This window comes from Protopterus annectens, chromosome 2.part2 (genome assembly GCF_019279795.1).
Source record: "Protopterus annectens isolate FY-2018-M chromosome 2.part2, PAN1.0, whole genome shotgun sequence".
In the NCBI taxonomy this organism is placed as follows: Eukaryota; Metazoa; Chordata; order Ceratodontiformes; family Protopteridae; genus Protopterus; species Protopterus annectens.
In genome coordinates this window covers 1,022,326,464-1,022,353,578 of record NC_056730.1, presented here as the reverse complement: position 1 = coordinate 1,022,353,578, position 27,115 = coordinate 1,022,326,464, and the positions used below count along the sequence as shown (strand labels likewise).

The following is a 27,115-nucleotide window of genomic DNA, read 5'->3' as shown; positions in this document are numbered from 1 at the left end:
GGATAAATGTTGAAAATTCCAAACAGTAGCAAACAAAATATATATATATATCAATATACATATATACATACAAACAAATACACCATAATAGATTCCCCCAGCTAGCTAAAAGAGGGGTAAGCACCCTAGGAATACCACAGAGGGGAAGGAGGGTGGGTAATCCTGACTGCAGATGCATACCTATCGGACATCTACATTTATGGTAGGTACAAAACTGTACTATGTCCTTCAAGGATAAATCTGCAGTCATAACATATGGGTAGAATACCATAGCCAAACTGGGGGAGGAGGTACTAAGATAATGATGGTGTAGTTAGGATCCCCTGTAAAACTGCAGTTGCAAAACCTGCTCGGGATCTGGAGTATAAAGGTAGATTGTAATGCTTGGCAAATGTATGCACGGAGCTCCAAGTAGCAGCTTCTAAAATGTCCTTGGTAGCCACTCCTTGTAGGAAAGCTGTAGTGGTGGCTGTTGCTCTTGTGGAGTGAGGCCTGATATTTTCAGGAGTCGTCTTTCCATGAAGAGTAGCAGAATTGAATGCAATTTCCTATCCATTTTGAAATTGTCTGTTTGGAAAATGCTTTTCCTTGCACTCCAGTTGCATATGCTACAAAAAGTTGGTCAGTTTTTCTGCTGGTTTTAGTTCTGTCCAGATAGTAGCGTAGTTGTCTGCGTACATCCAAGGTGTGCAATAGTTTCCCCCCCCTGTTCTGTGGGTTAGGGAAGAACGTAGGCAAATGAATAGCTTGGTTCAATGATACCCTGGATACCACCTTTGGCATGAAAGTAGGACTGGTTCTCAGAGACACTCTATCCTGGTGAAAAATAAGGAAAGGCTGCATTGCCATTAGTGCCTGTAACTTGGATACTCTTCTTGCTGAAGTGATTGCTAGAAGGAAAGCAGTTTTCCAAGATAAGAACTGTAAGTCTGCTGATGCTGCTGGTTCAAAAGGGGGTAGTGTTAATTTTTCCAGCACAAAATTGAGATCCCATGCAGGCAGAGGGGGTTTCCTTGGAGGTTTTACATTTTTGATCCCTCTTAAAAATTGTCTGAGGAGACGGTGAGAGAAGATAGGAGGATCCATGTTGTACTCTGCTGAAATTGCTGAAGCATGAATCTTAACGGAAGAATAGGACAGGCCATTGTGGAACAGTTCTGCTAAGTATTCTAGGATGTGTGCTAGGTTTGCCAGTGTGACATCTGTACCCTTTGATGCACTCCAAATGAGGAATCTCTTCCATTTAGCTGAATATACTTTTCTTGTGGAGGGTCTACGAGCCTCCAGGATAATGTCCTTGACCCTCTGAGATAAAACAGTTTGGTTTTGTTTTAAGCAATTTTTCAGGCAGTTAGCTGCAGTGTTTTCAAGTTTGGATGCAGGGTCTTGTAGTTGTTCTGCGTTAGAAGTAAAGGCCATAGGGGTAGAGGCCATGAGTTCGTCCGAGACATGCTTTTCAGTAGCGGATACCAATGCTGCCTTGGCCAGTCTGGAGCTATCAGAATCACCTTTGGCTGTTCCCCCTGATCTTCAGTAGAACTTTGTACATCAATGGGAGAGGTGGAAAGGCATACACTGTTAGGGCCTTCCAGCTGAAAGAGAGGGAGTCCACCCTCCAGGCTTGTGGGTGGTATATTCGAGCAGAATTTCTTCAGTTGGTGGTTGAGTGGGGAGGCGAACAGGTCTATCTCTGGCATTCCCCATTTGTTTGTTATGATTTTGAAGATGTCTGGATGGAGCATCCATTCGTGAGCATCCGTGGTAGTTCTGCTTAAGCTGTCTGCTAGTGAATTCTCTTTTCCTGGTACGAATTTGGCCTGCAGTTGGATGTTGAGATTCAGGCCTAGGTTCCACAGGTCCATTGCCATCCGGCATAGAGGGTAGGAATGCGTGCCTCCCTGTTTGTTGATGTACCACATGACTGTGGTATTGTCTGTCCTCATCAGCAGATGTCCTTGCTGGAGGAATGGTTTGAATGCCTCGATTGCATGCTTCACTGCCAGCATCTCCTTTAGATTTATGTGCAAATTCTGCTGGTCTTGAGTCCATAGGCCTTGGATGCACTTGTCTTCCATGTGTGCTCCCCATCCTAGGTCTGAGGCGTCCGTGGTGATGGTCTGCCTTGGTTGTAGTTTGTTGAAAGGTAACCCTCTGTTGGTCTGGCAGGCCTGAGCCCACCACAGGAATTCTTTTTTCAGGCATGGAATGATTGGTATCATGGTTTCTAGACTGTGCCTGTGTTGAGACCATACATTTCTTAGGTACCATTGTAATTTCCTCATATGCAGCCTGGCATGCGGGATCAAGATTATGCAGGATGCCATGTAACCCAGGGCCTGCAGGACTTTCCTTGCAGTAAGCTGAGTTTGTCTTGTCAAAGCCATGAAGTAGACTGGGAGTTGCTTTTGTTTTTCTTCTGTGAGAAAAGCCATCTGAATTATTGTGTCCAGATCTGCACCCAAAAATGTTATCCTTTGGGATGGCACTAGTCTTGACTTCTGGATGTTGACTGTGTATCCCAAGGCCTTAACAGGTGTATGACATAGGCCAAATCCTTTATTAGTTTTGTGCTGTTGTCCGCTTGTATTAGGCAGTCGTCCAGGTATGGATAGATTTGAATTCCCTGAAGCCTGCAATGTGCAATTACTGATGCCAGGCATTTCGTGAATACTCTGGGCGCAGTAGATAAGCCAAAGGGCAATGCTGAGAATTGATAATGCTCTGATCCTGCAAGAAATCTGAAGTGTCTTCTGCAATCTGGTCGAATAGGGACGTGCAGGTATGCCTCCTTGAGATCTAGAGTCACCAGCCAAGACTCCTTGCCCAACATGGGAAGAAGTTGCTGTAGAGTCAGCATCTTGAATTTTGGCACAATGAGATATGTGTTTAGTGCGGACAAGTCGAGAATAGGCCTCCATTGGGTTTCTTTTCTTGGTACAAGGAATAGTCTGGAGTGAAATCCTTGGCCTTGTTCCATAGATGGTACCCTTTCTATTGCTTTCATCTGAAGTAAAATTGTTGATTTGTCTTAGAGCCTCTGGCTTCTGATTTGGTGGAAGGTTTGGCATTCCGCTCTTTTTTGGTAAAGTGTGGAAGTGAAACCTGTATCCTTTTGTCTATTGTTTGCAATGTCCATTTGTCTTTTGTAATGCAATGCCAGTTTTTTGAAAATAAAGCCAACTTTCCGCCCAAGTGTGCTTCCAGTAATAGCTGATCTAAATGAAGCCTCCAGTGCATCATAGCCACATTTTAAGAAATGATTACTGACCTGCTGAGAGTTGTGTACCAAATCCTGAAGGGACTTACGGTCTAAAGGTTCAGGAGAGGAAAGCTTTTTATGCAGCTGATCTAACAAATATTCCTGGTACTGTATCATATGGAATTGACAGTTTAAAGCCCTGGCAGAAAGAGTAGCAGATGTATAAACCTTTTTTCCCCATCTCTCTAATGCTCTTGACTCTCTTTCAGAGGGTAGGGGGTTTTTGGCAGTGGCAGCTGCAACACCTTTTGGGCCCCGAGAAATAGTTTCTGGGTCTGCAGCATGGGCTTTATACAAATGGAAGTGAGAATCCGGGACCCTGTAATATCTGTCAGGTTTGGCAGGGGCCGGGGGGAGAGAATCAGGGGCAGAACTGACATCATTATATGCATCATCAACTACAGTTAGCACAGGTGGTATGGCTAAAGGCCTATGCTGTGGCAAGTGTAAAAACGTCCTTAATCTTTTCCTAGAATCAGAGAAATCCTGACCCTGCCATTGAAAGTGCTCCCTCATTGAGTGCAAGGTCTCCCCAAAGGAAAATTCTTCTGGAGGGGAGGCAGAAGGAATAGAGTCTTCTGCATCTGAATCCTCATAAGGTGAGTATGGCCCTTCCTGATGGTCTGATATATCAGATCCATCCGAGGAGAGAGGTTCAGGGGGTTCAGTCCTAGGCCTTTTGTCAGGAGGAGGTTGAAAGGCCCTGTCTGGGTGAGGTTGGGAAGCCCTAATCAAAGATATAAGGTCCTCAGCAAGGCTGAGAATCTGAGAACCTGAGGAAGGTCTCTGAGAGGTAGATTTTGCTGGTAAAGCCTTTGAAATTTTAGCTGCTTTAGCCCTGGAGAAGGCCTTAATAGACATAGAAGCAGGGGGCCTAGCTGCCCCATGTGCAGGAGTAGAAATGTCCAATGGGATGGTGTCTGACAATTCTTGTGCGCTTGCTTCTTCGGTAGGAATTTCTGTAGCCGACTCAGCCGGGGCCTCTTTGGCCTCGGTTGTTGGAAGTATGTTTTCGGCAGAAGTAAGAACCGAGGACTCTGTTTCAGCCGAAACCGATACACTCGCGGTAGGCCTAACCGTGGTTTCAGCCGAAACCGCGGGCCGCGAGTGTCGGTCCTTTTCCTTGTGTTTTTTCGCTAAATGCGTAGTCGGAGTCTCCGACGGCATTTTATATGCAAAAGCGGATGCAAAAAACTCTTCTGCAAACTCTGACCGACGTCTAAGAGTCAGTCGGTTGAAGGAGGCACAGGCTAAACAAGCTGATACGTCGTGGTCTGGGCCTAAGCAAGGAAGGCAGTAAGAGTGGAAATCCTTATGAGGTATTTGTTTCCCACAAGTTAAACAATTATTTACTTTGTCTGACATCGGCTGAGGCAAGAAAGAGTCCCCAACGGGGTACTTAGCTTTTTTAGAAGTCTTCGGTAGCTGAAATCTCTGGATCTGACCGACCGGCACTTGCGAACAGCTTCTGCTTCGGGCACCGTGCGGCAAGAAACACTGAGGAAAATGGCGTCGGCTGATGCCTTTATACCCCAGAAGCTCTGACGTCGGGGAAAGTGCGACTTCAGCCGAGGCCAGACCCAGACTTTGGAGTCCGGCCGACCGAAGGGCTGCCTGAGGCAGGACAACCCATATGTTATGACTGCAGATGCATCCTTGAAGGACATTTACTGAAATATGGTGCATCTATAAATGATAAAAAGGATTAACCCGGCCCTCATTAAAAAGGGCAACGGACACAAGATTAGAACTGTTCAGTTAACAGTCTCCAAAACTATTATTATTAAAGTCCTAAAGCCATATAAAGGAACAAACGTTTTGTTTTTAGAATGCTGCACACACTCCCTATTCTAAGCTGCTATACAGAAGCAAGAAAAAAAAGTTATGTTCTTACCATAACGTTCCTTCTGTGTTGACTTCCTTCATTAACCTGTGGGTCTCTGTTCCAACCCTCAGAACAGACTCAGCCATTTCACTAGCTTGAGATTTGAAGCTTGAGCTCTTCTTCCCTACCCAATAATGCCACTTTCCACCAAAGTGCCTCAGACACAGTTTGCTGTCACTATTTACCCACTGTCTACTAAAACAAGCCATCAACCAACAGGAAAGGACAGAACAGTAGCTCAAACAGAAACAATGGTTAGGTGAACATATCCATCAGGTCACTCAAATTCTTGGACTGGAGGAAAGAAGGTGGGGGTTAAAGAAAAATGAACACAGAAAAACACAACTTCTTTACCTGATGTCATCTTCATTTGTTCATTAATCTGTGGGATACAGTCCCCAGCTACAGAAACTCCAGGTGGCCCTCATAGGTGGGTACTAGGCTATCTGCCTGAAGGCATTTATAAGCCTAGCCAAAATGTGTTGGCTTTCGCCGCCCCCTTTAACTAGTTTCCCTGGGTCTCTGTCCAGCAGAGCCACTGAAGTGATCCCCGAGGTAAACTTCGTTTCCCCATCCACTCGTCAAGGTTTCTTTTGAAGAGCGTTAGCGAGGAGCTCTGCCTAATGTAGAACGGGATCTTGTTCCAAAGCATGGGAAGTCTCTGGGACAGGAATCTATCCCTCCTGCATGTCCTATTTATTGTTGTGGTGAGGTTTAGATCCCTAGAGCGTGTGGCTTGAGGGGATAAGGTCTTTTTTTAGGTGGAGCATGTCCATCAGTTCTGGGTTGGACATGGCCTTGTATGTCAGGCAGAGATCACCTCTGAGTAGGCGGTATGCAACCGAATACAACTTGAGTTTCTTCAGTTGAACTGCATAGGGCATCTCAGGCCACTGATCCTCTTGAGGTACTTCTGTGGTCTTTCCAGCTGTTGCAGGTGTCTTGTAAGGTACATCCCAAATGGGGCGTTGTACTCCAAGATGGGTCTGATGAGTGAGTAGAGGGGCACAATCTCTTCTGGATGCAAACCCTTTTGTGATCAGGTGGGCCACGTCGAAGGATTTTCTAACCACTTTGGCAATGTGATTATCAAAGGTGAGATTACTATCTACTTGGGTCCCCAGATCCCTTATTACGTCTTCCGTATTTAGGGGACTACCACCTATGTGGTAGTTTGTGGCTACTTTGTTTTTTCCAAAGGGGATGACTATGCACCTTTTGGCATTTAGCTTGAGGCCATGATTTTGACACCAGGTATCCGTCTCAGTGAGACCCTTCTGGAGGATGTCTGTCAGCCGGAGAGTCAATTACAGCCCCTACTTTGCAGTCGTCTGCGAACCTGGTCAGCCACAGTCCTCCTGTGCTTGCCTGTACCTCTGAAAAGTATATGCTTAACAGGAGGGGTCCTAGGACTGAGCCCTGGGGAACGCCACTTGTAACTGGTTTAGAGTCGGACCTAGCTCCCGCAACTCTCACCATGTGGGTTCTGTCCATGAGCCAAGTTGACAACCCATCTTGTGATGTACGGGTTTATGTTCAGGCTGGTGAGCTTGTCTATAATACCAGAATGTAGAAAGGTGTCTAAGGCCTTAGCGAGGTCTAGGTAGGCTGTGTGTACCACCTTTCCCTCGTCTATAGCCTTGGTAACTGTCTCAAAGAAGTCCACCAGGTTTAGGAGGCATGATCTGCCCTTAAGGATATTCCAAAGTACAGCAGAGTCAAAGACGCTCCCTATTCCTGAAGTGATTTCAATTTATGAATAATGAATGTATGAGAATTGGACGATGTAGCAGCTGTACAGATGTCATTCAATACTCTTGACCAAAAGGCTTGAGAAGTTGCCAGAGACCTTCTAGAGTGAGTTTTAACCTGACCAGGTACAGCGGTGGTGGTGCTGCGGTAGCGTTGTCACCTCACAGTAAGACGTTGTCCTGTTCGATTCTCAGCTAGAGCGTCTTCTGTGTAGAGAGATGCGTGAATGGGCATGCCTTCATTGAAGGTTGTGCATCAGGGCCGGCAACTCGGCACGTAAAAATCTACTGCCAATCATTAGCAGACCGGAGTTCCGCGGTGGTGACCCCTAACCGGGAAAAGCCGAAAGACACAACAACCAAACAGGTCTTAATTATGGCTTTACCTCTTCGTGTCTCAAAAAGATATAAACTGCTCTGATGTCCTGAAAATCTTCGTTCTGTGTAAGCAAATGCCTGTCTATGCACATCAAGTAAATGGAAAGTGTACTCAAGTTAATGGAGTTGTTGATATGGCTTCTGTAGCGAATTTAAGTAAGGAGGACGGGTTGGTGTGCAAGGTTATGCTTTCATTGTGAAATATTAAATATGGGAATCCTGCTGAAGTAATGACCACCAGAAAAAGCATCTTCCATGACAAACTTAAATCTACTGCGGCCGCTGGCTGAAAAGGGGGACGAACCAGGGCCTGCAACATAATGGTCAAGTCCCAAAGGGAAGCGGGATCTTTAATGGGTGGACGAAGTACAAAGGTATCTCTAAGGAAAGCTTTACAAAGTTTTGATGAAGCTAATGAAGAGTCCTTTCCCAAATGAAAACTGGAAATCTTAAGGTAATTGAACTTTGATGGTGAAAAAACTAGTGCAATCATTAAAAATGGGAAGCCAAAAAATCCACCACAGAGATGGGGGCTGTAAAAGGATCTACTTGTTTCTGTTTCGTCCATGCAGAAAACCTTTTCCAATTACTCTTATAAATCTTCCTGGCTAGTGTTTATGAGAAGAAATCAAGACCTTCTGGACAGGGGATGAAAGCCTGGGATGTTTGGCCACCATCGGAAATGGAGAAACCATGCAGTTAGTTTCAGGCCTTGAAAGTCTGGGTGAGGGTGTCCCAAGGGATGAAAAAAGATCTAGAGCTGGATATAGTGTCAGAGGGCAAATAAGAGGAGAGTGAAGATAAGGAACCAGACTTGATGCCAAAAGGGAGCAATGAGGATTACCTTCGCCTTTGACCTGAACTAGGGGGAACATAATGAGTAGACTGGGAAGCCAAGCATGGACTACAGCACCCTTTGGTGACTGTCCCTGAGGGATTAAAGCAAAGTATCTGCTGCATTTGTTGAGAGGGTGGCAAAAGGTCACAGCATGGTTGACCCATCTTTGGAAGATCATGTTTCCGTGGACTGGTTCAGAGACCACTCTAGAGGCATCCGTAGGACTCTGCTGATCCTATCTGCTAGGATGTTGAACTCTCCTAGGAAGTGGTTGGCAGAGATCACCCACTGCCATACACACAAAGCTTCTCAACACAGGGGGGTAACACCTAGTTCCTCCCTGTCTGTTGATCAGACCACTGACATTGTCCATCTGTATTGCAACAGGCCCTACAGGAAGAAAGGTGTGTAGTGCTTGCAACACCTAAAGAACTGCTCTCATCTCTGGGGCATTGACACGCAAGTTGGTCTCCTAGGGCGTCCATGTGTCTTGAACCGTCCGACCCAAAAAATGCTCTGTTCCACCCCATCTGGGAGGGGTCTGTGGTCAACATGGCATTTGGAGAAGGAAAAATGAAGGGTTGTCCTTGAGTAATGTCTGCAGTGTGAAGCCACCATAGCAGGGATTCTATGCATACTTAGGAAAGTCGGACTGGAAGGCTTAGATGTTTCTGTGTAAGGACCATTGAACTGCTAATGTCCACTGAAAGAATCTCATGTGAAGACGTGCTGTGGGCAAGAGGGGTATCATGGCAGCCACAGAACTGAGAGCTCAGAGAAATCTGCTTGACATGAAGGCGTTGGCTTGACACTTGATCCACTGTGAGAAGCCAGAGAAACGGTGTCCCGACGTGCCCCTATGGAATGCATCACCTGAACTGGTTCAAACTGGGATTTCTCAAAGTTCAGGGTTATGCGGAGTGGAGCCAGCTGCAAAAGGTAATCTCTGGCCTGAATCAAACTATGCGTGGTTGGAGCGGTAAAAAGCCAGTCATCCAGATAGGGAAATATCTGGAATCCCTGCAGCCTGAGATGAGCTGTGACCACTGGCAAGCATTTGAACACCCTTGGGGGTGTGGTGAGACCAAACAGGAGTGATCTGAACTTAAAATGACTGTCTCCCAGCCTGAAACAAAGAAAACTTCTGCAGCACCTGTCATCTTGATGCGGTAGTGTGTCCTTCACGTCTATTTGAGCACATCCAGTTATTCATCCAGAATTGGCCTCAACTCCAGTGTCTTTTTGGGTACCAAAAAGAACAAGTAAACATGATCAGACTGTCATGTGGGGGGGGGGGACTTCCTGGATGAGTCTTTCACAGCAACTTTGGGACTTCTACAGCTGCATCCTTCCTCTGATTGGGTGGGACATCACGGAGGGAAGAATTTTGTCTTAGTGTCTCTGAAAAGAGAATAGAGCATCTTCTTGATACAATCCTTAGCACCCATCAGTCGTTTGTGATGGCTTCCCAGGCTTTGGGGTATAAGGAGGAATGCCCTCGATTGCTCCAGAGGAACGCAGTTGGGCAACTATTCATGGGCGGAAGGCTCTGCCTGAGGTGGCTCTCAAAACCCTCGGTTTTGCAGACCCCCTTGCCCATATGGGCGGCATCTACCATTCTGGTTATTTCCCCCCTCTGCCTCTCGGGCCAAGAATTTGAGACTTCCCAGGAGAGCACCAACTCCTGCTTGGGACCTCAATTTTGTGTTGGAAAAACTCACCCTACCTCCTTTTGAACCAGCTGCTACTGTAGACATAAAATTTCTCTCTTGGAAGACAGCTTTTCTTTTAGCAGTCACTTCAGCTAGATGGATTTCAGAACTACGGGCTCTCATGGCAGTGGAGCCTTTTATTATCTTTTACCCGGACAGGGTGGCTCTCAGGACCAATCCATCCTTTATGCCTAAAGTGGTACCTAATGTGGCTCTTAATCAGACCATTCATCTGCTAACCTTTTTCCCAAATCCACAGAACAAGGGTGAGCGGATTCTGCATTCATTGGATGTACACAGACAACTAAGATTCTACTTAAAAAGGACAAAACTACTGGTGGCATTTGCTGCAGGGGTAGAGGGCAAAGCTATTTCAAAGCAGACTATTTCAAAATGGATAAGCCATTGTATTCGTTTCTGCTACGTGCACCATGCTAAACCTGTCCCCAAGGGGATCAGATCCCATTCCACCAGGGCTGCATCTACTTCTGCAGCCTTTCTCAAAGGGGTTCCTACCAGAGACATTCCAGAAGCTGCTACCTGGAGCTCAGTTCATATGTTCACCAAACATTACTATTTACCTCTCTTCTATAAATCCAGAGCAAGCTTTGCCAGTGCTGTCCTGCAGGGCCTTACAGCTGCTCCTAATGCTGTATAATTCCATCCTCCCAACCATAGCTTTGGGATTCTATCCAAATGTAAGGACTGCAACAGTGAAACACGAAGAACATAGTACAGTTCTGTACACTTACCATAAATGTAGATGTTCGTGTGTATTCACTGTTGCAGTTCTGGTTACCCACCCGCCAGCACCCTATTTGTCTTTTACTATACCTCTTCTTTTTTTTTGCTATGCTCAAAAGCCTTTTTGGTGTATTTGCTTTTATTTAGAGGTACATTTTTTTGTATTCTAAATTACATGCATACATAAATATATATTTTGCTCCCCATTTGGGGGGCACCTGATATCTGGGGCAAAAAAAATGATGAAAATGGCGTTGGCTGCATGTTTTATACCCCTGACAACCTGACGTCATGGAAGAAGGGACAGCAACTGAAAGATTTTGTTAATCAGGCCGACTGAGGGCAACCTGCCAGCAGATTACCCAAATGTAATGACTGCAACAGTGAAAAACGAAGAACATCTCTGTGGGGTAGAAAAACGGATCCCGATGGCAGACTTCCTGGGTTGATCCGTCAAAAGGCACATTGATGCAGGATGCCTTATAGAGTTCTGCAAAGTCACACAGCCGCATCCAGGCATGACGCCTTATGGCAATGCCGGAACCAGCTGCCCTTGAAGTACCCTCTGCTACCTGGGATATTAACCTCATGGATGTGTTGTGACAGGGACTAGAGGGTGGCCATTCTGAAGGGGAAAACCTTCTGATCCTCTGCTGACATGGACCACGGTGTAGAGCTATTGAGTTCCTTGACCAGGTCCCTCTGTAGTCTCAAAATGGGAGTGTGTTTAGCACTCACAAGCAGAAAGAGGGGGAGGCATAAACTCTTACCAAATCTGTCCAAAGCCCTAGACTCCCTGTTAGGGGGGGTGGACAGAGGAGCTCTCCTGGGCCAGCTCCTTTTTGGTGGCTGCTGCAACCACCATGGCATCAACCGGAATACCCTTCGTCCAAAGAGAGCACTCAAGATTTTGTCCACACACTTGGGGATGGGCTCTACTACGTCTGGTTCCTTCCATGCCCTAGAAGACACTAACTCAATGAGTGGGTCCTGCAGGGTAGACAGCCAGGTTGTAGATGGGCCAGACATGAATGACTCCAACACAACTGCTGGTGGACAATGTCTAGGAATACATCTCTGTGCAACACCCACTCGTGACTCACTGCTGAGAACATCCGCCTGATGGCTTGCCCTGGGATGGGATGTAGACTGCCCGCAGTAAAATGTTGTTCCGAGAGGCTAATTCCCAAGCTTGCATTGCTAGCATGGTAAGACCTGGACCCCCCCCCCCTCCCATTTGCTGATGTATCACATTACAGTGGTGTTGTCCGAGAAGATTTGTAAGGGGCCTGGTTGCATGAGAGGAGAAAGGCCTGCAGGGCAAAGTGGACTGCAGTCATCTCCCTTATGGTGATGTGCTTTTTCTAGAGGGATGGCTCTCATATGGCTTGTACCTTGAGGCCATTCATGGTTGTTCCCCAGCCTAGATCGGAGGCATCTATGTGCATTAGGTGAGCAGGTTTGGTGGGCTGCAGGAGTAGGCCTGGGTTTAGTTGCACCTGCTGAATCCACCACTTCAACTCTGCCTTTAGGCGTGGAAGAAAGGGTATCTGAAAGTCCAGAGGATGGCTGTGTTGAGACCACACATTCTTCACGTACCACTAACTTCCTTGTGTGCAACTTGGCTAGTGGCAGCATAGGGATGGTGGCTGCCATTAGGCCTAGGAGGCACATGAATTGCCTGGCTGACAGATGGTTGGTTAGAAGTCCTGGAAGCGGCTGACCAGGGAGGATACCTTGTCCTGAGGGGAGAAAGGCCTTCATCAGGGTCAGTCCTTATCCTGTAACACAGGAAAGTTTTTTGTGCTGGGGACAGGGATGATTTTTAAGAGGTTGAGTGTGAATTCTTATCTCTGGAGCAGTGAAATGGAGAACAGTTGACTTCGGAGTACGTCTTCCCCTTCTGCAAGGACGAGGATGTCTAGGCAGGGGTAGATAAATTTGAATTGCCCTTAGTCCTGCAGTAGGCTTTACCTTGGGACTAGGCACTTTGTGAAGACTCTTGGTGCTGTGGATAAACCAAAAGGCAAGGCAGTAAATTGAAAGTGTGAACAGGGTCCAGCAAAGCGTAGATAACTTCCTGTGGTTTGGGTGGATAGGGATGTGGAGGTAAGCTTCTAAGTCGAAAGTGGCCATGAAAGCCTGGGGGGGGGGGGGCAAGAGTGGCAGAAGGTTTTGAAGAGATAGCACTCAAAGAAGGGACCTTCAGAAAGAGGTTTAGGAAGGATAGGTCCAGGACGGGCGTGCCCCCCCCCCAAGGGACTCCCTTTTTTGGTGCCAGGATTAACCCAGAGTAGAATCCTTTTCCTTCCTGGCCTGGGGAAATGGGTTCTATGGTTCCCTGAGTGAGAAGGTCCTGGACAGTCTGTGGGATTAGGTATAGCTGGTTCTTGGGAGGGAAGGGGATGCCTAGTGGAATGGGTTTTTCCTGTCAAGACAGGAAGTATCCTTTTTCCACTATTGCCAGGACCCAGTGGTCTGAAGTGACTTCTTTCCAGAAGTGGAAGGCAGTGAGAGAGGCAGGATGAGACGGGAAGGTGGCTGAGGCAGGGCAGTCATGCATTATTCCTGCCCTGAAAGGGCTGCCTGTTGGGGGGCTGAGAGGTAGCTGTCCTAGAGGAGGTTGGCTTCCTGGACCCTTTCTATGTCTGAAGGTTAAGGTGGCTGGGGCAGGGGCTCTCCTGACAAAAGAGGTCTTTGCAGTGTAATTTCTATAAAATTTTGGTACTGGGGAGACCAGTAAGCGTTAAAGATCCTGGACTTAATCTGCTCCTGGAGGCTTTAAACAGATAAGCAGACTGTTTGCCAAACTAGAGTTTATCCAGGGGTGTGTCCAAAATTTTTGTTTTAAAAGTCTTTAGGCAGGGGCTGCGGTCTAAGCCATGAATATCCTTGCAAAACAGATGCTGCGAATGTTGCAGAAGCCTCAGCTGCATCACAGCTGCACTTTGAGTGTCTGGATATCTGAAATGCCAGAGACAGCTTAGATGCTACTTGTGTCTTGTTTGGGGAAGTCAGGCAACGAGGACAGTAAGGATGAAGCCTTTGATACCAAATCTAGAGCATATTTAACCATGTGGGTCTGGTAATTAATTGCCCTAAATGCTAGAGTAGAAGAGGTATATAATCTTATTCCTCAGCCTGCGCATTACCTTGCTAACCTTGTTTGAAGGCAAGAGTAAGGAAGGAGAGAGTCTGGACTGCTTGTCAGGGGCCAAGTGCTATAACTGCAGAGTTCGCCAAAGGGGGCTTTACAAGAAGTTTGTGCTAGTCACCTACCTTACAAAAATGGTCAGGTCTCTTGGGAGCAGGAAGTTGTGAATCAGAATGAGCCTGATGCAAATGGATCTAAGTATGCTAGAATCACTGGAGGAATGGGCTGATGGGAGGGTGATTCCACCTGCAGCAAATCAAAATACCTTTTTTGAATTTCGGTCATCCGTGCTGTATCCCATTTAAAGTACTCCCTTATTTTAAATAAATGAAAAATGTGGAAAAAGTGCCAAAAAACATACTAATAACCAAAAAAAAAGGCACTGGAAAATTCACCAGAATAAAATCCACCACTTTATTGAGCACACTTTGTAAAGTTCAAATAAGACACGTACAGAACGCTTTAACTGAATCACCGCGTTCATCAATGTAACCTCTTCAGATGAGCATACCAGCTTCTACAACCTTTTATACAAATCCAACAATCCCCCAATTAATCAATTAACCATTTGTCCACATTTAAAAATACAGTACAATGTTGGATACATGAAAATGAAATGCAGTGATTGAAAACTTCTAAAAATCATTGACGTCACAAGCACGAATGGACATAATAAAGAAACAGCATATAGAATAGACATTAAATACAACTGAATAAAAATGTATAAAATATATATATAAAATACTTTAAAATGTCACGTAAAACTGTGATAAAACAGTATTAAAACAGTGTTAAAAGTTGTCAAACAGCACCATCTACTGTGTATAGTCCCATAAAAGCATTACAACCTAAACACCACATTCAAAGTTTAGCTGCCTTAAGTTTTAACACTGGTTTCAATGAAACCATGTAATTTAAGCCAGGGTACCTGCTGGCTTCAAGTACCAACTGCCAGTACAGTTCCCTGTATTCTAAACATGTTTATCAAGGGCCCCCTCTAGGATCAATGGGCAATGTCTCAATTACAAAAAATAAAGTCTTACATTTATTTCAGTTGATGTGATCGATTTAATTTCCATGTGGGTCTAGAATGGATGGAAGAGGTTTTAAGTGACAATAGTGATACAAGTTACAACTTTCGTACTTGTGTAACTTTAATGGATGTGATTTTAAAGAACAATTTTATATTCTTTGAAGGAGAGTATTTCAATTTAAGAGGTGTGCCCTCACGTATGCTAACATTATACTTGCCTACTGGGAAAAGAAATGTGTTTAACTGTGATTTCAGGTGGTGCTGGAAATTTTTATGCTCGTTTTTTGGACAAGTCTATTTTGGGTAGAATCTGAAAGTAAGACTTTAGAAGTTTTTTAATTTATCAAACATCACTGATTTAAGGTTTACTTATGAAATGAGTCAAGATGAGATGAAATATTTAGACATTTGTATTAGTAAATATAGTGGGAATTTTAAAACCAGGTTTACAGAAAGGCGACTTTTTCGAATTCCTATTTGTATTATACCAGTGCACACCCACTCTATCAGAAGAAAGTTGTGAAGGGCAAGTCTGTTCGAATAAGTAGAACGACTTTGGGCAGCAATGATTTTATTAGTGAAAGTGCTTTTCTTATGGACCGGTTTAGGGCTTGGGGGTACCCAGAAAAGCTTCTAATGGAGGTATACAGTGAAGTGCATGAAGCAAGGAAGACTAGGCTTGCCCCCATTTTTAGTAGTGATAGTTATGACCCTGGGAACATTCAAACATTTGTGAGGTCAGCAGATAATGCGTACAATAGTGCTCTGATGCTGGAGTTGCCAGAAGTAGCATAGAAAATTAATGGAGTAGATTTGCTAGAATATCAGACTTGCAGCATATTTTTGACAAGCCATTCAATTGTAGTTATAGAAAGGGTCGTAGTATTAAGAACATTTTGGAGAATGCCTCTAGGGTTAACCATCATTCCAGTAAGAGTGGTACATACAAATGTGGCTGTTGTGCTCAATGCCCATATGTCAAAGTTGGTGATATGTTGTATTTGAAATGTAGGGATAGGTCCATGAAGACTAGAGGCTTTGCCAATTGCAACATGAATGGTATTTATTTAGCTTGTGTGTGATATATGCGATGCGTTTTATATAGGCAAAACCAAAAGAAAACTAAAAGTCCAGAATGTATGAACATAGTTATGACATAAGATAGATCAACACCAATAACGCTTTATACAAACAGACACTGAACTGTTTAGGGGGTGAATTTTATTTTTTTGTAATTGAGACATTGCACATTAATCCTAGAGGGGGCCCTTGGGAGATGAGTTTAGAATACAGGGAACTGTACTGGCAGTTGGTAGCTGAACCCAACAAGTACCCTGGCTTAAATGACACTGTTTCCTTGAAACCTGTGTTAAAACTTCGGGCAGCTAAACTTTGAATGGGATGTTTAGGTTTTAATGCTTTTATGGGACTACACAGTAGATGGTGCTGTTTGACATCTTTTAATGCTGTTCTATCATTGTTTTACATGACATTTTAAAGTATTTTATATATTTTTTATACATTTTTATTCCCTTGTATTCAATGTCTATTGTTCTATATGCTTTTTTTGTGCATTCATGCTTGCCACTTCAATGATTTTTTGAAGTTTTCATTCAGAGCATTTCATTTTCATGTATTCAACATTGTTATATTGTGTTTTTAGATGTGAACAAATGGTTAACTGATTAACTGAGGATTGTTGGACTTGTATAAAAGGGGTTGTAGAAGTTGGTATTCTCATCTGAAGTAACATTGATGAAAATGCAGTGATTCAGTTAAAGCGTTCTGTACGTGTCTTATTTGAACTTTCGTGTGTACTCCCTCATTTTAGCAACAGTTTCTTCAAATGTAATATCCTCTGGAGGGGTGACTCCCTTAAAGAAATCCTCATCTGGGGGAGTAGTAGTCCAAGGGAGAAGCTATTTGGGAGGAGGAAGTGACTGAACAGCAGGAGGATGAGGCCTATTCCTCCCGGGAGAAGGAAGGGGAGATGGAGGTAACTGAGGCTGGTCTGGGGCTTAGCACAGGTAATGTGGATGTTGAGGGCCTAAGAGCCATGAAGATCTGCAGCAAGGATGGTGAAAGAGATTGCCAGTCAGGTTGTTCCTCAGAAGGAGCAGATAAATGCTTAGTCTTTTGTTTCTTTTTTAAAGGAGTTGATTTGTTAGAAGAAGAGGGCCAAGTTTCAGGATCTGGCCTATGGGTGAGGATTCTGAATCCTGGATCACGGGTAGTTGTCCTGTGGAGCCTGGTTCCCTCTTCGTCCTTGGCAGTAGCAGACATATGAATAACCTCAGAGGATGTGGTTACCAGTACTTCAGAAGCGGCTTCCTCAAGGGTAGTCGCTGAAGGTGCCAGTTCTAGCAGACATCCCTCAACCCCTATATCGGCAGTTGGCAGGGCATCCAATGTCAGAGGAGCAAAAGGGGTAGGCCTAGAATCTTTGGCCGCCTTTTTTAAGCGGCTCCGCCTCGGTGGGAGACTCAGGATCCATTCATAAAGCTAGCCTTTTTAACCTGTGGTTCTCTAGGTATAAACTGAGGGCTGCCAGACGACTTCGGGAGAGTTTTGGGAACAAAACTGGCAGATACAAGAGGTACGATCATGTTCCTGGCCTAAACAGAAAGTACAGTTCTGTACCTACCATAAATGTAGATGTTCGAGTGTTCACACTGCTGCAGTCATTACACCTGGGTTATCCTGCCGTCAGGCGGTCACGCAGTCGGCCTGAATTCCTAAGTCTTGGTCCGGCGTCAGTTGCTGTCGCTTCTTCCCTGACGTCAGAGCGCCAGGGGCATATAAGATGCATCTGACGCCATTTTCTTCAGTTTTTCTTGCCCCAGATGTCCGGTGCCCCCAAATAGGTAGGCAATACATACTGCTAATCAAAAATATACAATAAAAACAATACCTTCAGTTACCAGCAAATACACCCCAAGGGTTGTATAGGACAGAAAGGTATAGATAAGTATCTAGTTCAGAGGGGATGGAGGGAGGGTAACCTGGACTGTAGCAGTGTGAACACTCTAACATCTACATTTACGGTAGGTACAAAACTGTACTATGTTCATCGTGTTAAACTGCTGCAGTCATTACACTTGGGTAGAATCCCAAAGCTGAGGTTGGGTGGCTGGTCTATAAAGAGTTAGGATTGGCTATGAGGCCCTGCAGAACTGCAGTGGCAAATCCTGCTCTGGATTTAAAGAGGCAGGTGGTAATGCTTGGTAAAGGTCTGCACTGAACTCAAAGTTGCAGCCTCCAAAATTTCCTTGGTAGGTACTCCTCTGAGAAAGGCTGTTGGTGGCTGTTGCCCTGGTGGAATGTGGCCTAATGTTATTTGGGACTGATTTTCCATGCTGTGTGTAGCAGTATCAAATACAGTGTCCTATCCATTTGGATATAGTCTGCTTTGAGACAGCCTTGCCCTTGTGGATCCTGCAGCATATGCTAAAAATAGTTGCTCAGTTTTCCTGAAAGCCTTTGTTTTGTCCAAGTAGAAGCGTAACTGCCTGTGTATGTCCAAAGAATGCAGAAGTTTCTCCCCTTTTTTCTGGGGGTTTGGATAAAAAGTTGGCAAATGGATGGTTTGGTTAAGAGCCACACTAGATACCACCTTTGGCATAAAGGTAGGGGTTGTCCTTAAAGATACCCTGTCCTGATGAAAAATTATAAAAGGTTCCACTGCCATTAATGCCTGTAGCTCTGAGACTCTTTGTGCTGAAGTTACTGCCAGGAGCAGAGCTGTTTTCCATGATAAAAATTTTAGATTGGCTGTATTGGCTGGCTCAAAAGGTGGTAGGGTCAGTTTTTCCAAAACGAAATTGAGGTCCCAAGTTGGTGTTGGTGCTCTCCGGGGCGGTCTTATGTTTTTAGCCCCTCTGAGGTACTGCTTTAGCAAGGGATGAGAGAATAAAAGAGGATCCGTGTTGTAATGTGCTGAAATGGCAGAGACGTGGATCTCAATTGATGAGAAGGATAGGCCTCTGTCCAGCATCTCAGTTAAGTACTGTAAAATCTGAGGAATGTTTGGAACAAGAGGGTCAAGGCTTTGAGCCTGGTTCCAGGCATAGAATCTCTTCCATTTTTCTGAGTAAGCTTTTCTGGTGCTAGGCCTCCTGGCCTCCAAAATGACATCCATAACAGCTTTAGAGAGAGGTGTTGCCCGTTTGACTAATGTATCTGCCATGCAGCCAAGTTTAGGGTTTTGAGCTGACCGTGCAGGATCTGATTGTTTTGTTGAGTCAGAAGGTGTGGAATTTGAGGCAAAATCCATGGTGGGCCTTGAGCCAAGTTCCTTAAGATAGGGTCTCAGTGCTGGTGTGGCCAGTCTGGAGCAATCAGGATCATCTGTGGGTTTTCTTGTCTGGCTTGCAGGAGTACCTTTGAAAGGAGAGGCAGTGGCGGGAAAGCATAAACTTTTAGGTTTTTCCAGCTGAAGAAAAGAACATCCACTTTCCATGCTTGTTTGTGATAAGTCCTTGTGCAGAATTTTTGTAGTTGGCAATTCAGTGGGGAGGCAAAAAGATCTATGTCTGGGCATCCCCAATTTTGCGTTACCATGCTGAAGATTTGTGGATTCAGTTTCCATTCGTGAGGGTCCATGATATTTCTGCTTAGATCGTCTGCCAGAGTATTTTTCTTTCCTGGCAGGAATTGTGCTTGCAGGTGAACTTGATACGTTGGAAAGTACAGTTTTGTACCTACCATAAATGTAGATGTTCGAGTGTTAATACAGCTGCAGTCCTCACAGATGGGTTCTCCTGCCGTCAGGCGGGTCCTCGGTCGGCCGAATTCCAAAGTCTAGGTCCGGCGTCGGTTGTCGCTTCTTCCCTGACAGGGGTATAAAGGAACCAGCCAACGCCATTTTCTTCAGTTTTTCTTGCCCCAGATGTCAGGTGCCCCCAGAAGGAAGGCAATACATACAATTAGGTAATAATGCCATGCAATATAATCAAAAAACAGTAGTTGCAAGCAAATACACCATAAAAGAATACCCCTAGAGGGGAAGGAGGGTGGGAAACCTGGACTGCAGCTGTATTAGCACTCGAACATCTACATTTATGGTAGGTACAAAACTGTACTATGTTCATCGTGCATACAGCTGCAGTCCTCACAGATGGGTAGAATTCCCAAAGCTAAGAAAGGGGTGGTAGGCACTAGGTGGAACTAGGAGGAGCCAGGATGCCCTGTAAGACTGCAGTGGCAAAGCCTGCTCTAGTTTTGGAGTATAATGGTAGGTGGTAGTGCTTGGAGAAGGTATGCACAGAACTCCAAGTGGCTGCCTCCAAAATATCTCTGGTAGGAACTCCTCTCTGAGGAAAGCTGTGGAGGTAGCTGTGGACCTTGTGGAGTGAGATCTGATGCCTGTAGGTACAGTTTTGCCATGAAAAGAATAGCAAAAGCGTATGCAGTGGGCTATCCATTTTGAGATTGTCTGTTTGGAAATTGGCTTTGCTTGAGCTCCTACAGCATAGGACACAAAGAGCTGTTCTGATTTTCTGAAAGGCTTTGTTCTGTCCAAATAATAACGTAGTTGTCTGTGGATGTCCAAGGAATGTAGTAATCTCTCCCCTTTGATTTGAGGATTAGGATAAAAGGTAGGTAAGTGTATGGCCTGATTCAAAGCTACCCTGGATACCACTTTAGGCAAAGGACGGGTTGGTTCGTAAGGAAACTCTGTCCTGATGGACGATGATAAAAGGCTGCACAGCCATGAGAGCTTGTAGTTCTGAAACTCTACGAGCTGAGGTAATAGCCAGAAGGAAAGCTGTTTTCCAAGATAAATATTGCAAATCTGATGAGGCAGCTGGCTCAAAGGGAGGCAAGGTCAGTTTTTCCAGAATGAAATTGAGATCCCAAGCAGGTATTGGTTGTTTCCTTGGGGGTCTTAGATTCTTAGCCCCTCTGAGGAACTGTCTTAAGAGAGGGTGAGAGAATAAGGGTGGATCAGTGTTGTATTCTGCAGAAATGGCTGAGGCATGGATTTTGATGGAGGAGAATGAAAGTCCACTGCTTAGCAGCTCAGCTAGATACTGTAGTATTTGAGGTAAATTCAGTTTTCCAGGATCCTGACCCTCTTTTTCATGTAAATTCAGTTTTCCAGGATCCTGACCCTCTTTTTCATTCCAGACACAAAACAGTTTCCATTTTGCGGAGTAAGCTTTTCTAGTTGATGGCCTTCTAGCCTCCAAAATGACATCCTGCACCTCCTTGGAGAGTAGGGTCTGTTGCGATGCTAAGGAATCTTCCATGCGGCTAGATTGAGTGTTTTTAGCTGGCTGTGAAGAGTTTTGAAGCTGTGCTGAGTCAGGCGAAGAGGCATTAGAGGCAGGGTCCATGGTGGGGAATGAGTCAGGCTCCTCAGGAGTGGGTACCAGTGTTGTCTTGGCCAGTCTGGAGCAATGAGAATCATCTTTGGTCTGTCTGCTCTGGTTTTCAATAGAACTTTGGGCAGCAGAGGAAGAGGTGGGAAGGCATAAACTGTCATTGATGTCCAACTGAAAGAGAGAGTGTCCACTCTCCAGGCCTTTGGATGGAAAATCCTTGAGCAAAATTTTGTCAATTGGTGATTTTTGTGGGAGGCAGAGAGATCTATGTCTGGCCTTACCCATGCTTGGATTATTTCTGTAAAAACTTTTGGATGCAACTTCCATTCGTGTGGATCTGTCATATTCCTGCTTGGGTTGTCTGCCAGCGTGTTTTCCTTGCCTGGCAAGTACTGTGCTTGAAGTTCGATTTGTAATTCCAGGGCCATGTCCCAAAGTGACATGGCCAGCCTGCACAGGTGGTATGAATGGGTTCCTCCCTGTTTATGTACCAAATTACTGTGGTGGTGTCTGTCCTTACCAATAGTTGACCTGGATGCAGAAGGTCTTTGAAAGCTGTAATAGCATTTGTTACTGCTAGCATTTCCTTTTGATTGATGTGAAGGTGCTTTTCTTTTTGGGACCATTTGCCCCGAATGCAGCGATCTGCCATGTGCGCCCCCCAGGCGTAGTCCGAGGCGTCTGTTGTGATAACTTGATTTGTTTGATTGGCATGCTTGAGCCCACCACAGAAATTCCTTTTGTAGACATGGAATTAGTGGTATTATTGTTTCCAAACTGTGGCTGTGTTGAGACCATAGGTTTTTCAGGTACCACTGAAGTTTCCTCATATGCAGCTTTGCACATGGGATTAGTAGGATGCAAGATGCCATGAATCCCAGAGCCTGCAGGATTTTCCTTGCAGTCAGCCTGGTGCAATTTGCTAGTGCTTTGAAGTATTGAGTTAGTTGCCCCTGCTTCTCTGGCGTGAGGTAGGCCATCTGGGTGTTTGTGTCCAAGTTGGCACCCAGGAAAATTATTTTCTGAGAGGGTATTAGCCTTGATTTCTTTTTGTTGACTGTGTGTCCCAGAGAATTCAATAACCTTATTACAAAAGCCAGATGTTTCAGAAGAATGTGCTTGCTGTCCGCCTGGATCAGGCAGTCATCCAAATATGGGTATATCTGTATCCCTTGAGGTATGCAGTAGGCAATTACTGATGCCAGGCATTTCGTGAATACCCTGGGCACAGTAGATAAGCCAAAGGGCAATGCAGAGAATTGATAATGGGTTGAACCTGCAAGAAATCTGAGGTATCTTCTGCAATTTTGTCTGATTGGGACATGCAGGTATGCCTCCTTGAGGTCCAATGTTACCAGCCAAGACTCCTTGCCCAGCATGGGAAGAAGCTGCTGTAATGTGAGCATCTTGAATTTTGGTACGATTAAGAAAGTGTTTAGGATGGATAGGTCCAATATAGGTCTCCAATCTTTTCCCCTCCTTGGTACCAGGAATAGTCTGGAATAAAAACCTTGACCTTGTTCGTGCGTAGGTACCTCTTGAATAGCTTTCATGTCTATAAGATCTGTAATTTGCCTTTGTGCCTCTGCCCTTCGATTGTGTGGCAGGTTTGGCATGCCTCTCATTTTTGGAAGGGTGTGAAAATGGAATCTGTAGCCTCTGTTTATAATGTCCAGGATCCATTTGTCCTTTGTGACAATATGCCAATTTTTTGAAAATAATGCCAGTTTTCCTCCTAAGGGTGCTGCCATTTGAATCTTGCTTGTCATGCAAAGGGGAAAGTCATTGGGCTTGCTTTCTGAATGATTGCGAGTTATCCTCACCACCTGTTTGTGTAGGAGCTTGCCATTGTCTGCCTCTAAACGATCCTTGGGATTGTCCTCTGCCCCTCGGGCGCCTGTATCTACCTCTTTGGGGTCTGTCCGTGGCTGGAAAGGACCAATTTTTGGAAGGCCAATTTCTACTGAAACTTGGGGGTTGTACCTGTAGAAAATCTTTCACAGTTTGCATTGATTTAGCTTTTTCCTCCATTTTCCTTAATACCTCCTCCGCATTAGCACCAAATAATACATCCTTTTGTAGAGCGGCATCTAGTAATTTAGCTTTGACATGATCCCATGTCTACGTATGACTGATCCTGCAACAGCATCTCTACATGAGGCCTCTAGAGCTTCAAAACCACATCGTAAGGTATGCTTACCCACTTGTTCTGCACTATGCCTCAAATTCTGCAACTCCAAGTCTGGTTGTTCAGGTTGTGACATTTTACTTTTCAATTGTGATAACAAAAACTGTTGGCATTTTAGCATATGGAACTGACAGTTTAAGGCCCTCATGGTTAAGGTAGCCGAGGTATATACCTTTTTACCCCACCTTTCTAAGGATCTGGAATCTCTCTCGGAAGGCAATGGATTTTTAGCAGTGGAGGCCTTAATTCCCTTGGGGCCCTGTGAGATGGTTTCTGGGTCAGCAGCATGGCTTTTGTATAGAAATTGGTGTGAGTCAGGAACCCTGTAGTACCTGTCAGGCTCGACTGGGGCTGGAGGCAGAGAATCCGGGTTAAGGCAGGCCTCCGAGTAAACATCATCTATGATGTCAAAGACAGGGGGTATAGCCAGAGGCCTGTGCTGAGGTAGCAAGAGAAATTCCCTAAGCCTTTTCTTGAAATCTGAATAATCCTGGCCTTCCCAGTGGAAGTGTTCCCTTAAGGTATGCAAAGTTTCCCCAAATGAATAATCCTCTGGGGGGGATACAGAAGGAATGGACTCTGAGTAAGAATGTTCCTGATCAACAGAGTGCTCTGAAATAATGGAGCCCTGATCAGAGGAGGGGGATTCTTCCTCCACTCTGGGCCTTTTGTCCGGTGGAGGTTGAGAACCCCTGATAGGAGAAATTAAATCCTCAGCCATTTTAAGCATCTGTTTTTTAGGCATGGGGCCTGGAGATGGGCCCTGTGTAGCTTGTCTCTTAGAAGGAATGGCTGCTTTAGACTTAGTGAAGGCCTTAATGGAAAAGGAAGAGGAAGGTCTGAAGACACCTTGAGTGGAGGTAGACCTATCCACATTTTGAGGTTCAACGCCAGGAGTGGCTTCGGTATCTGTAGTCTGGGTGTGGGCCGAGGAGCCTGCGACCTCGGGCACAGGAGACACCGCCAATGAAGTGTCGTCGGTAGTCAGGGGCTGCGTAAGCGCCTCGCTGAGAACCGGACCACATGTAGTCTGCTTTGGCGTGGTGTCAGTAGAGGCCGCGGACCTCGTGTGTCGGTCCTTATCTTTGCGTTTTTTAGACAAAACTGTAGTCGGAGTATCCGACGACATAATGTAGTTAAATGTTTTTCCAAAATAATGCTGGGCGAACCCCGCCCGACGCTTAATGGTGCGTTTGTTGAATGTAGCACAAAAGCGACAGACCGAGACGTCGTGGTCTGGGCCTAAACAAGGTATACAGAGGGAATGGAAATCCTTATGCGGTATTTGCTTCCCACATGAAATACAATTATTAACTTTGTCTGACATCCGTCTGAGGCAAGAAAAGTTTCCCCAATGGGGTACTTGGCTTTTAAGACGACTTCGGTTTCCAAATTTTCGTAATTTCAGGAGCTGACCGACAGGCACTTGCGAACTGCTTCTGCTTCGTGCACCGCGCGGCAAGAAAGACTGAAGAAAACGGCGTCGGCTGGTTCCTTTATAGCCCTGTCGCACTGACGTCAGGGAAGAAGCGACGACAACAGACGCCGGACCTAGACTTTGGAATTCGGCCGACCGAGGACCCGCCTGACGGCAGGAGAACCCATCTGTTATGACTGCAGCTGTATGTACGATGAACATCTGCTTCGGGCACCGCGCGTCAGGAAAGACTGATGTAATGGCGTCAGCTGCATGTCTTATACCCCTGACGACCTGACGTCATGGAAGAAGGGACAGCAACCGACGCAGGAGCCAAGACTTTGTTAATCAGGCCGACTGAGGGCAATCTGCCAGTAGATTACCCAAATATAATGACTGCAACAGTGAAACACAAAGATCATCAGACCAGGAAGAGAATTTGTAACACACTCACTGTGGAAAAAACGCACTGAAGAGGAGCTGAAGAGCATCAAAACCTCACTGCTTGTTTGATCGGAAAATGAGATCCAAGATTCTTTGAGCGAAAAAGGCATTATGGGTAGGGAGGAGCTCAGCTTTGAAACTCAAGTTAGTGAAATGGCAGAGTCTGTTCCAAGAGTCGGAACAGACACTCACAGGTTGATGAACGAATGAATATGACATCAGATCAAAATATCACAGCATTAAGAGAAAGTGCTAATTAGCTGGTGATGTACATTACTCCTTTCTTGTGACACTGTTTTCTTAAAGGTTTTAGATGCCAAATGGAATGAACTTACCAACTCTGTCTGGAAGGATCTCGAGCCCTGATACCCTTTCATCCTTGTGAAGTTCTAGTCCATAAACACAATCAAATCCATCATATTTTATCAGGTAGAGTGATGGATTTACTGGAACCTGATCCAAAACAGTTCCTTTCCATTGTGTTACAGGTCCACTGCCCTCTTTCCAACCATGCTGGATTCTGCAGCCAACAATATTCCGCCGGGGCTGAGAGATGGGTTTGCTTGGGCCCACATTAGTTGGTTTTTTCCTGTATTTACACACAAGGAAGCAAACAAGCAATTACACACATGAAATAAAACTACAGGTCCTTTACTTCAATTAGCTTTATCACTAGAATATAACTTATTAGCAAACAAGACAGCCTTAAAACAGTCCTCCCACCCCAATTTAGCCTGCAGGGATCCTTTATTCCTGGCTGTTGACTAACTTTTTTTCCCGACACCAATTAATTAGCACAACTCTACAGGTTTTACAGGCATGTTAAAGGAGAACCGCAGCCACAGACTCAAAAAAACATGTTTATTTCATCATGTTTAGATGTTTCCAATATTTTAACAGCACTGTGGGGACTCTACAGGTTTTTAAATATTTTTATATGTAATTTCAGAGTCTGGCCACATGGGGTCTACCATTTTGATGAGAATTCACAAATTTTCTAAACCTCCATGTATCCCAGAATGCAGTGTTTATCCTTAACACATTACATCATGCAGGCTTCAGTGTTCAGAAGCTACTGTGACTGCATTCATTTTGCATGCATACACTGGTGTCTTATCAGTCAGAAAATGTTCAACTAAGATATCCTGCTGTTCAATGACTACTTAAAAAACTGAGACAGACGCAGAACACACTTTACTGCTGCTTCTTTACAGAGATCTTAATTTTCACTCTTGTCATACCTGAGTTGCAGTTCTTTAGATCATTTCCCCTCCCCCTTCAAACTTCCCCTCCCTAGCTATCAAACTGTTGAAGGTAATTTGACCTGTTGTTTCGATTGACACATCACCACAGGAGACTTAACTCATCCATTGTTTCCTAGTTCTAGCCCTTTCTTTCTGACAGTGGGACACAATTATGCAGCACCATGGCCTCCTGTCATGAAACACGGATGCATAGTTCATAGTTTTTAAACTACTTTTTCTGGGCTATCGTGTCTGCCTCAAATACTCACATTTTTAACAGTGCTGTAAACAGAACAGTGTTAATGGACAAAAAATAATAATTTGACTTGCATTTCAAAGTAGAATTGTAAGGTAGAGGTATCACATGCTTACTGAAAATCACTACTGCCTCACTATATGAAAGTCTTGTGATGCCCATGTACAAATTTTGATTACAGAACTAACCATTATGCCAACCATTAGACATTTATGTCTAATCAAGAGAGGTAATTGTGCCCCTTTAGTCATCCCTCATCAGGCCCATCATAGAATACAATGCCCCTTTTGGGAAGTACCTTACCCGACACCTGCAGCAATTAGAAAGACCCCAAAAGTATCTCACCAAGAGGATCAAGGGTCTCAAACAGATGCCATATGCTGCTCGGTTAAAAAAACTCCAGCTCTACTCAGTTGCATACCGCCTACTTCGAGGCGATCTATGCCTGACATACAAAGCTATGTCAAATCCAGAATTAATGGACAT

At 44.9% G+C, this 27,115-nt stretch overlaps 1 protein-coding gene across 2 annotated transcripts in view; it reads right to left on the bottom strand.

The window, feature by feature from the left end:
- SPIN1 (spindlin 1) overlaps positions 1-27,115 on the bottom strand; it is a 1,077,469-nt gene that overhangs the window by 251,083 nt on the left and 799,271 nt on the right. For both annotated transcript variants that reach the window (XM_044064286.1, XM_044064285.1), the window contains one exon: positions 25,465-25,718. In XM_044064286.1, the coding sequence (XP_043920221.1) occupies positions 25,465-25,718 (254 nt within the window). The remainder of the gene's footprint in view (positions 1-25,464; positions 25,719-27,115) is intronic.